General features: G+C 37.5%; 1 protein-coding gene and 1 non-coding gene across 2 annotated transcripts; both read right to left on the bottom strand.

The window, feature by feature from the left end:
* Positions 1–998: 998 nt before the first annotated feature.
* Positions 999–11,241, bottom strand: LOC135476899 (proteasome subunit alpha type-1-like). The gene is made up of 11 exons (XM_064757080.1): positions 11,148–11,241; positions 9,599–9,643; positions 9,099–9,200; positions 8,464–8,559; positions 7,936–8,032; positions 7,416–7,486; positions 6,828–6,957; positions 4,982–5,061; positions 4,305–4,376; positions 1,844–1,910; positions 999–1,114 (listed from the first exon to the last, which is right to left on the bottom strand). Exons 1-11 carry the CDS (start codon positions 11,148–11,150, stop codon positions 999–1,001), a joined length of 879 nt encoding a protein of 292 aa, XP_064613150.1. The 5' UTR covers positions 11,151–11,241.
* Positions 11,242–11,614: 373 nt separating this feature from the next.
* Positions 11,615–11,686, bottom strand: Trnaq-cug (transfer RNA glutamine (anticodon CUG)). The gene has a single exon. It is a non-coding gene; the product is annotated as a tRNA-Gln (tRNA).
* Between the last annotated feature and the right edge of the window lie 2,208 nt (positions 11,687–13,894).

Below are 13,894 nucleotides of genomic sequence, written 5' to 3' on the forward strand. Positions count from 1 at the left end.
GTGAAATGTTAATTCCAACCGGTTTTGTGTCATTGCCTTTGTTCACAAAAAAATTCAGGAAATGCAGATAAGATAATCCGACTACGTGCGTATTATACATCCATTAAGATAGCATAATGGAAGCCAACAACTTTGAAAGCACACATTGAAAAGTCGATTTAAGAAAATTATGTAGATTTACAGAAAGAAACACACCTGCATATGTAGATTTACAGGAGCAAAAACACTTGCCAAACTCCTTAAAGTACACATTGGCCTTACATGGTCACAATTTTTCTCGATTCCATAATTTTCATGTTGAATGAATAATAATGGCTAAAGTTAAAACCTCACATGGGCAGAATCTGTCATTTTGTGGCAACAGTTCCAGAGAAATTTAATGTGTACCATAACGTACTACACTTATTTTAAATGTACACCCTAGCTAACTGTACAAAACCATGTATAATATAAGGCCAACAGTAACAAAACACATCATCTTGATAAGTCTGTTTTTATTTAAACCCATGTCAGTTTCTGTCTTCTGAACAGACACATAGAGGCTTGCCTTATTTACACATAATTTCGATCATTATAGAAACAAGGAAGGATCGTTCGTATTTCCCCCAGAGGCCATCTGTATTTAACACACATTGTTACTGCCTTGGAAATGAATATATGATCAACAGGTCCACAAGAGTTGGAGCTAAAATTTTACCCAGCATCATGAATTTGCACCATGCTACACTGTTCTGAAATCTTCATAGTGATGAATGGAACTTTACATTATAAAACAGGTCAACCCCTGAATGCCAAATCTCCATTCTCATGAATATTAGTCTGTGTTTTGAGTCTGTGATCAGTTACAAAACTATTAGTGTATGAAATAGATATACCATGTATGTGCATGTATACATATAAATTCAGACAATGTGGACCATAGTTTCCAAACGGACAATGCGAGAATTTTAAATACTGGTGATGTCACGTGGGAAGATGAAATCTTGGTATGAGAATGGTTAGTTAGCACTAGTCGCTTCATCACTGCTCGTCCATGGGGGCTGTAACAGGCTCAGCAGGTTGTGGGGTGGGGACGGCAGGCCGTGCCACAGGGTCTCCTTCCTCCATGGGCCACCTGATGAGATGTCAATAATGGGTGTGCTGTTAAAGTTTGCATACTAGCAAGTACAAGTTAAACCCAACATTTAAATCACAGCTGATTACCATTCACACCCCATCTGTTAGGTGAGATTGTAGTTTCTGAACAGCTTAATGAAACTTGCAAATTTAAATATACATAAAATAAAGATATCCAGGGCAGAATCATTTTTTTTAAAGATACAGGTAGCCGAACTAAAATTCTTTAGGTTAATATAAAAGCTGAAATTGGACTGAAATGTCGGGACATTTGATATCACACATGGCAAATGAAAGAAAGGGCCTTGATATGATATACACTAGCCTAGTGTTAGAACAGTTGGTACTTTGATGCTTAGATTACTGATCGTTATCAGAACTTGAATAGCAGAATAATACTTACAAAACAAAGTTCAATGCCGCAGTTTTATCACTGATAGCATTTAATGTCAGCTTAGGCCTACAGATTACATTTCATGAAACTTCTCAATTTCTGACTTTCTCATGTGATCTACACCTCAATGTTGGTCAACACGACCAGTACTGTATTATACTGTATGTCTGATTATGTTTCTAATTAAATTGATTTTTAAATCTCTAGACTAATAGCACAGTGCCACTGAGTCATACACGGTGGAAGTGAACGCAGTAAAGATAACAAGGTTGAAAGAGTATGGTAGCTGACTGGTGGCAGAATGTAGACTCCACCATATGCCAGCTTACTTACCCCAGCCTCTGCAGACCTCATCAGCCACAGGTAAAGTTGTCCTCTCCTCACCCTCAATCATGGTTAGCTGACAAGAGTTAAGGACAATACATAGGACAGACTGATTTACTGACTATGGCTTGAAAAGTTAGTGAGCAAAATGTATTTTGAAAGGTATCTGAAGCTACATGGCAGAAATTTCCTCTGACCAACCTGTGACATATTTCATGTAGACACGCTAAGAGCTGGTGAATCTGCTGTTAGCTATCTTAAGCTCTAACTGATAAAATGTAACACCATTTATATTACCATTTTCCACTGTTGAACTAGTAGGGAGTGAAATGGAACCAAAACCGGGTGGTAGAGGAGCGGCGATGCATACACTTTACAGTTTGGTCAGCTGAACAACAACCAATAATGCTGAACCAAACCGCATTACCAGGCTATGATGGCTGTTCCATCGACCACAATTCTTTTTTCTTTTTTCTCCATAGCAATATAATAAATAAACAAATAAATGAGAACATGTTTAAATAAGTAGTTCATGGTTCATTAGCAACATAAGAATAAAAATTCTTGCATGAAAAAAATGTGATTTAGTCAACAAAACCAAAATACAACACTGAAAGACAAATATTATAATGGTAACTGTTATCAATGAAAACTTTTACACTGGTTTTATGTTAAATAACAATGTTTAACTCAATGGGCACATCTGTACATCGGATGAACATAAACAGTTTTCTACTTCTAGCCATTGATTCTATGTTTTGGATTGTGAAGAAAGGTGGCTAAAAGTGTCCTGGCATTTAGAAAAACCCAACTTTATGTTCAAGTGCACATAGACAGAGTTCAGATGACTACTTCAGGATATACATTTTATGGACAGACGTGCCCTTAGGGGGGAACCTTTCTCATTTTCAATGGTCTGTAACACTGAACCGCTGATACACTCATGGTTACCCTCTGGTACATGTGAGCCTTCTATGGTAGACGCTCCCATAGTTCTCACACACACACACACGCAATGATTAATTGTCTGCCATGTTATATAAAGGTCTGTGGTGTGGCCAAGAGGGACGCTCAATCACTCTTCACGAAGAGATTGTAGGACTTAATCGCAGGTTTCTTGCACTAAAAAAGCCAATGTTGCCCACAATACATTGCTTGAAAATTGAAATATACAGTGAGTACATGTAGTTGAGAATAAATATTGACTACTAATCTTTAAAGTAAATGAATTAAATACTTAAGGTTACAGCAAATTCTTTATGGTAAGTATCTCTGTTTCCACATGGCACTGATAATATATATGTAGTACAACATTTACAGTTGTTTATCTAGTTGTGTTTTGTTTAAATTTGTATGGTGTCAAATTCGTACTCTAGAATTTTTCATTTTCATATCTGGACAAAACTGGAAGCACCAGTGGAATGTGAAACATACGCCTCTAGCTCACCAAATGGTCCACACGTGAACAGTGAAGACAGTGGCATTTCGAGGATTCAACATATGCACATAAAACCAGTACTATTTTTGTAATGCAGAGTTGACACAGGCAATATGCTGAAGTAAATTCACTTGAATAAAGAAATAAGAATTTTGTATCTAATCCTTCTTGATCATTTTAGTACAATAAATCAATTTTAACTGTAGAATGAAAGGTCTAAGATTCAAGATTTGACATTTTCCAACTTAACTGTACAGAAATAAACAAAAAGAGGCTAGATAAAAAGTTTAATCAGTTGTATTCTGTTGTATCTAGTTTAAAAATTCTACATATTTATTTGACCCAAAAAATGAGCACAGGTAGGACAACGTAAACAACCTTTTGCCCCTCCACAGATGTACTTGTCAACAACTGTGCATAAGCCTCAAGGACAACTTTCCACTCATAGCACGGCATGAGGCAGCACATCAATTTTTGTTTACTGGTTTCCCCATTAGCTTTTGTATAAATTTTTCTGTATGCACCATGTTGCCCTTGTTACTTTTCCCTTGTGTGTATTGAGGAGTCTGATAGGTTGCATAAACATAATTTAAATACGTTGAAAAAGTGTCACCCAAGGTCTGATCTTGTGATGCAAATATGCTCCAATGTATCTCTAATTTTAATGTTGACGCTTAATGTAGCATGTGGTAAGAAACTTGGAAGAAAAACAGAATTTATGCTTTAGGCCTGCCAGTCTTTACACCTTTTTTGGTGTAGAAAAAAGAATACTGAAATATAATTTCATTTTTTTTTTTTTTTTTTTCGGGCCAATTGAAAAACAGCTGCCATTAAAAGCCAGGATATCTCACTGATTAACCCTTTTCTGACTCTATGATCTTGACAAAATAGAGTAATGAAGCAAACTTGACCACACAAACTACAGCTCCAAGCAACGGTGTATAACAACCACTTACATGTATGTAGTGACAGCAAAAAAATGTACAAAAATTGCTAGAACAGTGTCTAATTCAAATCTGAACAAAAGGATACATAGGGAGCCACTGCATCATCATCATAAATGGTAAACTTCATGTCTTCTCCCACGACGCTAAAAGAGCAGTTCTACAAAAAAAACCAAAAAAAAAACATTGTTAATTTAAAAGCGTAAAGTTATTAGTTATTAACTGAAAAATAAAACTTTAAATCCCATTAATAATATGAATCTGTGTACATGTACAGACATTTGAATATACAGTTTTTGGTTATCCCATTAACTTGTGCTGTAATGACAGAACAGGCAAAGTTGTCTAATCTTATACAACATAGCTGAGTTCAGGTCTAAAAAAAACCTGCAGACGGAATTTCATGATTTCTACACTTTGTAACATGTGAAGACCACTATTCAGAAGTTACACACCCATGTGTATGGTCGTTTTCATTCACTTCATTATCTGATATTGATTTAAGGGCCAATCAATTTGTTGACTGTTCCCCGTTTGCAGTGAGACTGCAATCGCGAATATTACACTCAAACTAACTTTTTGTTCAGCAGATACACTGTAGATGTCATGCAAGCCAGTTTTAAAAAGTACTTTCCTTTGGTACCATGCAAAATATCTAGCAGAGAAGTTGTACCCATCAATACAGACTGGGCAGTCTTGCTCCACTGAGAGCTCCACAAATGAAATCCCATTATCACTTTAACACAGTATACGCCACTACATCACCTTAGTCGTCAGCTCCACTTCAGATGGTAATGTATCCCTCAATGCTCTTAAGCCATGCTTGATCAGCTCCTCCATATTACCTGGAAAGAACATGGAAATAGTCTTACATTGATACTACTGTTAATGCAAGCATCACACCAGTTTGCCATAACAATAAGCAATTTTGAATTTCGCACGAAGATGTCCGTGAAGTCGGTCAACAGCGAATCGACAGCCGAGGCAAATACAATGCCTACAGAAGGTCACCTGATGGCACCTGAACCACAAACGAAGGTACTTGCCTTCGGTAAGTCGTCTCCGTGAAGCAGTACTGGATAAAAGAGCGGAGGAAATCCGTCCTGCAACAAGCATGCACGTTACATGCACACTAAGTATTCCTTCGTCGTCATATGACTGAAAAATTGTTACGTATGACATTAAACCCCAAGCGCTCACTTTCTTGCCTCTGCTCTGTAGAGTTGCTCAGGACTGATGCACTGAGGCTGGCCTTTTGTATGTCCACGTGAACACATGGGGAACTCTTGAGCTACTCAAATTCGGCTGTCTTCGCCGAAACCCTGGTTCCATGACCGTGTCCTCATACTATAATATGCCGGCTACATGATGGCACTGCAAGGGCTTCACGTAGTTGTGTTGCCTTCCTAAAACAATCCGGTAGCTTCCTGTTTCCTTCATGTTGTCTTCATAATGTGAAAAAATGCCCGATGGCACCAATGATCACACAAAGTGAAGACGAAACAATCTGACGACGCCCTAACGATGAGGCAAAATGGGCACACGAATTCAACATGAAAAAAACCTTCGCAAGGTCTTTCAGCAAGTTTTTGGCATGCCAAAGATTTTGCCACCACTTATTAAGTTGCCTAGAGAAACTCCACTGGCAGTCAAAGATGGATTAAGACGCCCTCACGAATGGACCAATAGTTTTACGATCAGAGCTGAATTTCAACTTTATCCACCTGGTGTTGATTTCAGAACAGTGTGACACCTGCATAACAAATCAACACAAGCAAACCTACACACCTCTGAATCTCGTAATACATGTATACAAAATGCAAAGTTGATCTGAAAATGAGATAAAACAAATGTAGTCAGAGATTTTGTTTTACACTGTTTTTTTTATTTGACTGTGTGATTTTTCACTGACTAAAAGGCAATCAATGAAAATTAACCACACCTCAATGGTCATCTCCCACAAGAACTTTCACAAAATGTGGGCCCTGTTTTTATTTCTACAATTATTTCACCAGTTTCTTGTCTTCACGGTTGTCTCTTCAGTACCACTTTATTGCCGATGTGGCGTTAAGCCATAATCATTCATTCATTCATTCTTCAGTACCACTTCAATCATAACTTTTACAGGATGTAAAAACTGGCCCAGAAGAGTTGACTTGCCGCATTGTAATGGCCCATGGCTAATAAAAGACACATGTACATGTATGCTTGGGGTTTTCCGTCGCACTTAATAATTTTTCAGTCATATGATGACAAGGAGTCATAAGGTGTGTGTCTGTGTCTGTGGCGGAAACAGTCCATGTCACCACTGAAGCATCATGCTGAAGACACCGGACATGACACCCCACTCAGTCAAATTATACGGACACTGGGCCAACCACTCCTGTTACCTTCCTCTAACCTCTTTATGATGAGCACCAAGCAAGGCAGCAACAAGTAAAGACCTTTAAAGTCTTTGATATGACCCAACCTGAGATTGATCCTGAGGCTTCCGACTTTGAGGCAGATGTTCTAACAATTAGGCCACCGAAGTGGTCCAAAAAAAGGTCATGATAGGAATTGAACTCGGACCAAAACATATCAGTTATTGATAAATTAGTGCTAAACTTACTATCAGGAAATTTGTCCAGATGTTTTTCAAGATAGGTTCTGGCTGACTGTGATCTTGCCCCAATGGCCATAGCTTTACAGTCATAGCAGTTTGCTGAAGGGCAGGTTTCGTATATGTGTGGTCCCATTGTCTGTCAAATGAAAAAGTGTACACAATTATCATAAACAGGTATGGATTTCATTTATTGATTTGGTTGATGTTTAATGGCACACTCAATGCTTTTTCACCTATATGGCAGAAGTCAGGATATGGGTGGAAAAAAAAATGAGCTCCTAGACTAAGACACCACCCTTGGCTACAATCCTCATGACTTCAAGCCAAAGCCCAATCATGCGATCTCATTGGTCAGTGCTCCAACCATCTTAGACATTGAGGGCCATATAAATCTCAAGAATGATTTTCACAAAAAGCAAACAAATTATCAAACATTACTGTGGTACACATCTGCCAATTCTACATATGTACATAACTAAATTTTTGTCAAGGGTATCTTAAATTTTAATAATTAAACTCGTTCATCCAGAATGAAAAATTGAATGTTTACATACATGCAGTGTTTAGAGACTAAAGTGTAACTGATGCACTTACGTCATACCCAGCAACCAGCAAACCCACACCAAATGGCCTCCTACCATACCTCTGTGTGGGTACTTGAGATTCTTTGATAAAGTTAAGGGTAAACCACAACAGCTAGTGTACAACTGTTTAGAGAGCAAATTGTCCATGAAACAATCTCAATGAAAAAGTTAACATTTGAAAATACTAAAGCACCATTAAATGGATCTGTTAGGCATTTCTCCGAGGGGCAGTAAGCCTGTACTTTCACATAACATGTTTGAAATTGTCAAAGAGTAAAAGAAATTTGATAGCAAAAGCACATTGTCCAAGAAACAAAACACTATAAGCATTTCATAAAATGACTATACCAGCATGATCATGTATCTACATTTGTGGAATGTGTACAGGCTGTGGTTAGAAACATACTGTTTCTACTAAGGATCTTCTAATGTGGATTAACAACGTCAAACCACCCCGCAGAATGTCAAGTTCAACGGATCACATCCCTCAAGAATCAGCTTTCCCTTCTACAATGCACAATGAAGGATACTGTTCCCAACTAGAGACACTAATCTGGAGATGGGTAACGGCTGGTTGTAAGCATATCTGGAGTTCAGGCATTCTGCTCTCATGAATTTACTGTAAAGGGAAACAATCATAATAGTACACTTATCGAAAGCAGACAACAATTCCATAATATCAACATAATATAAGTTCTGAAAATCAAATCACCAACATCAGCAGAATATAAGAAACCTGGAATAATGAAAAAAAAATTCCCCCATTTATCAGAAGTTGCAGGCAAAACACTTTGTCTGTTTTCTTCACAGGTTAAAATCCAATATATCTGAGCTGAAAGTCTTAGTTATAGATTTAGTGTCAGAACGATGGCAATGGTCATGGAATGATCACCTGAAGACTAACAATGTAGCCATGCATTCATCATCCAAAGGAGTAACATCAGCTGATAAAGTGCACCATCACTTTTTCAAATGAGTACAGCAGTATTTACAGTATTTAACAAAAGTTAAGGATTTATTTTGCCTAATGATAAAAACTGAGAGCTTACCTGAGAAAACCTAGCATCTGCTGTCAGTCCAGCAATGGCCACTCCCACATGTTCATCTATTGGTAAAATCTTTTTCTGGTGGGCAGACAATTCTGATGGGGCACGCTGATAAAAATAAAAAATATAGCACACATTTGTCTTACCCACCAATTATTCAACTTGCACTCACAAATTTCCATGCATTGAAATGGTCTAAATATTCTTTGATGCTGCAGGAGAGTCAAGTAACTTTCCTCAAAAAAGCAAGTAAATTGACAGGAAAAAATATATACCAAGCATTCATTATTACATGAGACAGAAGCAGTTTACAAAATTCAGGTATTAAACAATTTACTCATAAACAACATTACTACAAAAGTCCTTCTGGTCAACATTCTTATGTATTGAAAGAAATGTTTAATTGCGTATCAACCACTATAATGTGTTCATGAGCAAAAAAAAATGGACGAGTGAATGTATAAATCTCTTGAAAACAGCCGAATCTGCAAAAAGCACTCATGACACTAGCAATCCATCATACATCCAATACTGATCTAAGGATAGCATTGCTAAATACAGCAGTCAATATACATAGATCCTTAAGATTTTCACTTTCAAACATATTGCAGTGTTATACATGTAAACAAAAGCAGTCCAACACATACCTTCAAAGCTGCTAAAACAGCATGCTTCTTTGATTTGATTCCTACTGTGGCAGAGCCCTGTTTTACAGCCTCTAGCGCATATTCCAGCTGATGTATTCGTCCCTGTGGAATAGACAACAGCATCCTGTATTACAAAAATACCACTGTACCTCACATAACATCTCTGAAACGTAGGACCCTCAGTATGGGATTGTATCATACAAATACATGAGATGCTTTCTGAATTGTCAAATTTGTTTTGAGACGGTGGCATTAAAAATTTAAAACACTTATGATAAATGAATAACTGGTATATGTACAGCACAACATAAGAACTTCTAAATAGGAAAGCGGTTTGCATTTTTTTTTCTTTAATATTTTCTCTTCTGAACAATAGAATCTGAATTAAACTACCCTGGTAATGCATTTTATCTTCAGGTCAACTTTTTTTTCCATGAACTCAATTAACTTATACAAACAGATCTGTTGCAAAGCGATTATCCTCGAAAAGCCATACTTACCTGGGGACTCCATACTGTGACATCATTATCATACTGGTTCCTGAACTGTAAAAAAAAAAAAAAATTAAAACACTCGACCTTTATCACCATTCACGTCTAAATTTAAACTGAAAAAAAACAGACACTGTTTGTATTAATATTACAACTAAGCATCAGTTAACTAAATGGTATGTTGTTTAATTACATACTCTATTTTCAAATATATGACGGTGCTCAGGTTTATGGCTGGAGGAAACCATAGTCCCCGGTGTAAACCATAGTGTCCGATGTAATCCACTGACCTTGTTGCTGAAGAAACCTGTTCACATGTGAGGTAAAGCTTGCACATCATATTGATGGAAATATGAAGACAAGTGGTCTTCAGTTGTCAGCAAAAACGTACAGTGTTAAAACTGGCCAAATGGATTCACACATGAGCTCTGCTGTTTAATAACATTGTGACCAAGCCTCGGGAATAATGAGATGAACCAAAATTCATATGGACTTGGACATGATCATCCCTTATCTTACCAATAAGCCATAACATGTCCCTCAGTCACTGTGACCACAAGGCAGCCAGTTAATTGCTTTCATCGGTGAGGGTAGTTAAGTAAATTAAGAGGACAGTACTTGATGCGTTGCCGTGCATTCTTTGCAATGGGGACTTTTTGCAATGCTGATTGCTTCACTGATAAAAAATCATTCGCTGTGCATGACAAACGATAATTCCAAATGATGGCGAACATGGCCATCTACACAATGTTTTTGCTGGGTTGTGGACTAGAAATGCTTGATATGATTGTAATATATGTCCATTGTGCTCCAATAAAAGTGTAATTCCCTCAACTAATGATCGCTGAATAAGAAAATGTCAGGTAAGAAACACTATGGAAGCTTTACGTGCAGATAGGAAAATACCCAGCGTTTTGGTAAGGAACCTCTGTTAGACCTTATATTGTGAGCATACAAGGTCTAATTCAATAGGCTATAAATTACAAGGATAGTATTTGAGATTCCATCATGAAATTACATATAAATGAGCAGAGGAGGTAAGTTAGATTGCCATAAATGGGAAAGTGGTGGGAGTTTGATTTACTGATTTATTTATTTGATAGGTGTTATATGTTATACTCAAGATTATAGAGATGGAAGACTGAAATCCACACCAGGTTGTTGGAGAGGCGACGATGAACTCGATGGATGACAATGAATGTCAGAATTTTAAAACAGCACACTGACCGAGTTCATTTAGATGGAATATCTATGGGAATGCTAGTGTGTAAACTGGGTAAATCACGTGGCACAGGATGCATCAACAAAAAACAATGGGCAGCAACCTCTTTTTCACATCTCTGTGTAAGTATTTTAAATTAGCATACCGAGTCCATCTAGATGTAGTTTTAAAGTTTCTAAACTGACATATCATGTTGTTGTTGTTGCTGTTGTTTTAGCTGAGTGACTGGACAGCACTTAAGTTGTCACATAGGTAGCCCTACAAGTCAAACCATCAACGATTTGCAATACACTGGTAAGAAAAGGGTTCAGTTTGTCTTTTCTATGATATAATTACCATTCTTTGAAAGGTGAGAAACGCAAAACGTTATCCTTGTTTCCACCGGTGACAATGTGATTTTGCAGATTACACCTTTTATTACCTTCTTCCCCGTAAGAGCTCTTTTCAAGAACGACAACTCAGTTAAAGCTTCTCAATAATGTCAGCCTTTATTTTTTAATCTGTATTACGGATTTGAGTGGTCGTTTGCACTTTTGTAGCATTATAATTTATCAATCTCTCCTGGCACCGTACCCATACCCTTTCTTATCAGTAAAAGTCACGACCAAGTCAGTCGGCTGCATCAGTAAAGCCTTTAGAGCTCTACACCTTGTTACAATTTACAGGAGGGTACAATTACATGTACTGTCATCTATCAATCTGATGAACAGTTGCATGTAAGGCATTAGTTTCTAACATAAACTCACGTTTAAAAAAGCGTTACATGAGGAAAGAAAAAAAAATGGACAAAAAATTAAGAATTCAGGTTCTACCGAGATTTGAACTCGGATCGCTGGATTCAGAGTCCAGAGTGCTAACCATTACACCATAGAACCTCGGATGGCTTCCCTTGAAAAATGTTACTACAATTTCATGCGTAGTTTACTAGTGGACCATTTTCGCACCTGCAATCATAACGGTTTTAATTACACGACTATTCCTACTTTACGATTTTTAACAATAACCAGTAGAATATAAATCACGAACACCATCGATTTTACCGGCCGCTATTGGGGCGATAGATCCACGACCCGCCATTGACAGCGCGTACGTCGTTGATCTCTTACAACTTCACCCTCTTGAAGAAGTAAAAAATCAATATAGATTTTGAAGAAATGTTTTTATTCTTTCTAGTACACCTCAGGTCAAAACCAGTGAAAACCTGTCTTCCGGAGAAACCCCTCACAACAATCAGACAAAAATCACGTGCGAAGTTACGGTCAGTAGGAACGAGTTGTCTCCCTTTGACTGTAAACGCCCTGTGCGCGAAACTTTGTAACGTGACATCCTATAACTTTGTGTGACAAGTTTCGCATGCGCACGAAGGCCTACTTATATGTATATTGTATGCTTGCCTACTTAGGTGACTTGAAGTTGCTGTAACCGTTGGAGTTAAGCATCTTCCGTAGCCTTAAATGATTTGAGTGGAATTAACTGATTAATTGTTTGAGTCATATTGATTGAATGATTCACTGATGAGAAGAACAACTTGGGGTTTTCGGCCAACTTTGTTTATTTGTTTATATGATTCGTGTTTTTCGCCATTCTCAAGAATATTTCATTTATATGTTTACGATGGCGCCCAGCATTGTGGTGGAAGGAAACCGGACAGATCCCCGGGAAACCCACGACCATCGATCCGCAAATTGCTGTCAGACCTTCCTAGGTACGGCCGAATAGGAAATCAGCAAGAGCAAGCCTGCTTAATCGAACAGAATGAACTGAAATCAGTTCTTAATTGGACTACACGTATTTTTATGTCACATAAAATAACTTAACGTTGTTACAGAACTGTGACGGTGAGCTGTCACATACTTATGTTTATAGCGCCGCCTCACTAATTAAACACGCATAGGTATAGGCCCTAAAGTAGGCATGTACGGGCCTATTAAACCACACCAAAACTCTATCCATGTTAATACCTTGTTATGGAACAGATCAGTTCTACTTCGCTAGCCCCCTCCCTGTATGCAGTACCGTTTATCTTTTTGTTTTAGGGTTTTCTTTAATTTAACATTACTTAAAGGTAGCGGTACTACATCTTTCAAGGAATTTTACGTAGCAATATGCCTATATAGGCCTAATCACTAAAATTTAATCCGTTGAAAATACATGTTATGCTGGGTAGAATCGTCAAAATCAGTATCCCATTTAAGGTAGGCAATACAAGGACGTTAGGCCAGTTTATGCATAAGCCTATTATCTGAAATGCATCTTTTTCTATTTATAGGTATAAAAAAAATCATCCAAGCAAGCCAAATATGGAATTACACATCTATATGTTGTGAAATTCGTCGGAAACCGAAAACCGAAAAGAAATTCCAAGAAACCGTGTAATGTGTGACTACGGCAGCACCATACATGTACATGACATTAATTGTGCCTGCACATATAGTCTTCACCTGGTACACATGTACCATATACGAATTTAAGGATGTCGTGTGAGAGTTGTATATGATCAATTCGCCTATAATAGTTCCCAATTTACACCTAATCTAAAAAAATGAAATCGAATATGAATTTTGTCAGAGTGATGCTACAATATTTTCTGTAACTGCAGCGGATTATTCTGTTACTGCAGTTTTATGTCATAATAACGGAGTACATTCTAGACTCGCTAGGACATCAGACTGTTAACATTAACAGGCTATTCTTTTGCCAGAATTCCGTATATGTATTCACCTACTGACACATTTAATCTCCTGTTGTTTGCATGGACATGCACGGGTAAACTAGCTTACCCAAGTCACTGCCACCGTTTGATCTGAAATCAAATTTGTATCATTTCTACTAGTAAAGTTGTAGGCCTGCGTATACTTGGGAAAATGTGACAAAAGCTGTACATACATATTTACCCAGAAGAGTATATAGGCTAATGACCAGGTCGCGTGAGCAGTGCTGTTAATTGAAGTGATCGGCCTTACATGCTACAGCAGAGGATGCAATGAAGATTGAAGCTGGATCAATAACTTCTATATGTTATATATTTATTTATTTGATTGGTGTTTTACGCCATAGTCAAGAATATTTCACTTATACGACGG

The sequence above is a fragment of the Liolophura sinensis genome, chromosome 1, assembly GCF_032854445.1.
Source record: "Liolophura sinensis isolate JHLJ2023 chromosome 1, CUHK_Ljap_v2, whole genome shotgun sequence".
Lineage (NCBI taxonomy): Eukaryota > Metazoa > Mollusca > Polyplacophora > Chitonida > Chitonidae > Liolophura > Liolophura sinensis.

What these genes read in the sequence shown, in the direction of transcription:
- LOC135476899 (XM_064757080.1), bottom strand. An exon ending in AGTGTCTCTAGTTGGGAACA is followed by an intron (nt 7,487 to 7,935) that starts GTATCCTTCATT and finishes ACTTTATCAAAG; the next exon opens with AATCTCAAGTACCCACACAG. An exon ending in AAGTGGAGCTGACGACTAAG is followed by an intron (nt 4,377 to 4,981) that starts GTGATGTAGTGG and finishes TTTTTTTTGTAG; the next exon opens with AACTGCTCTTTTAGCGTCGT.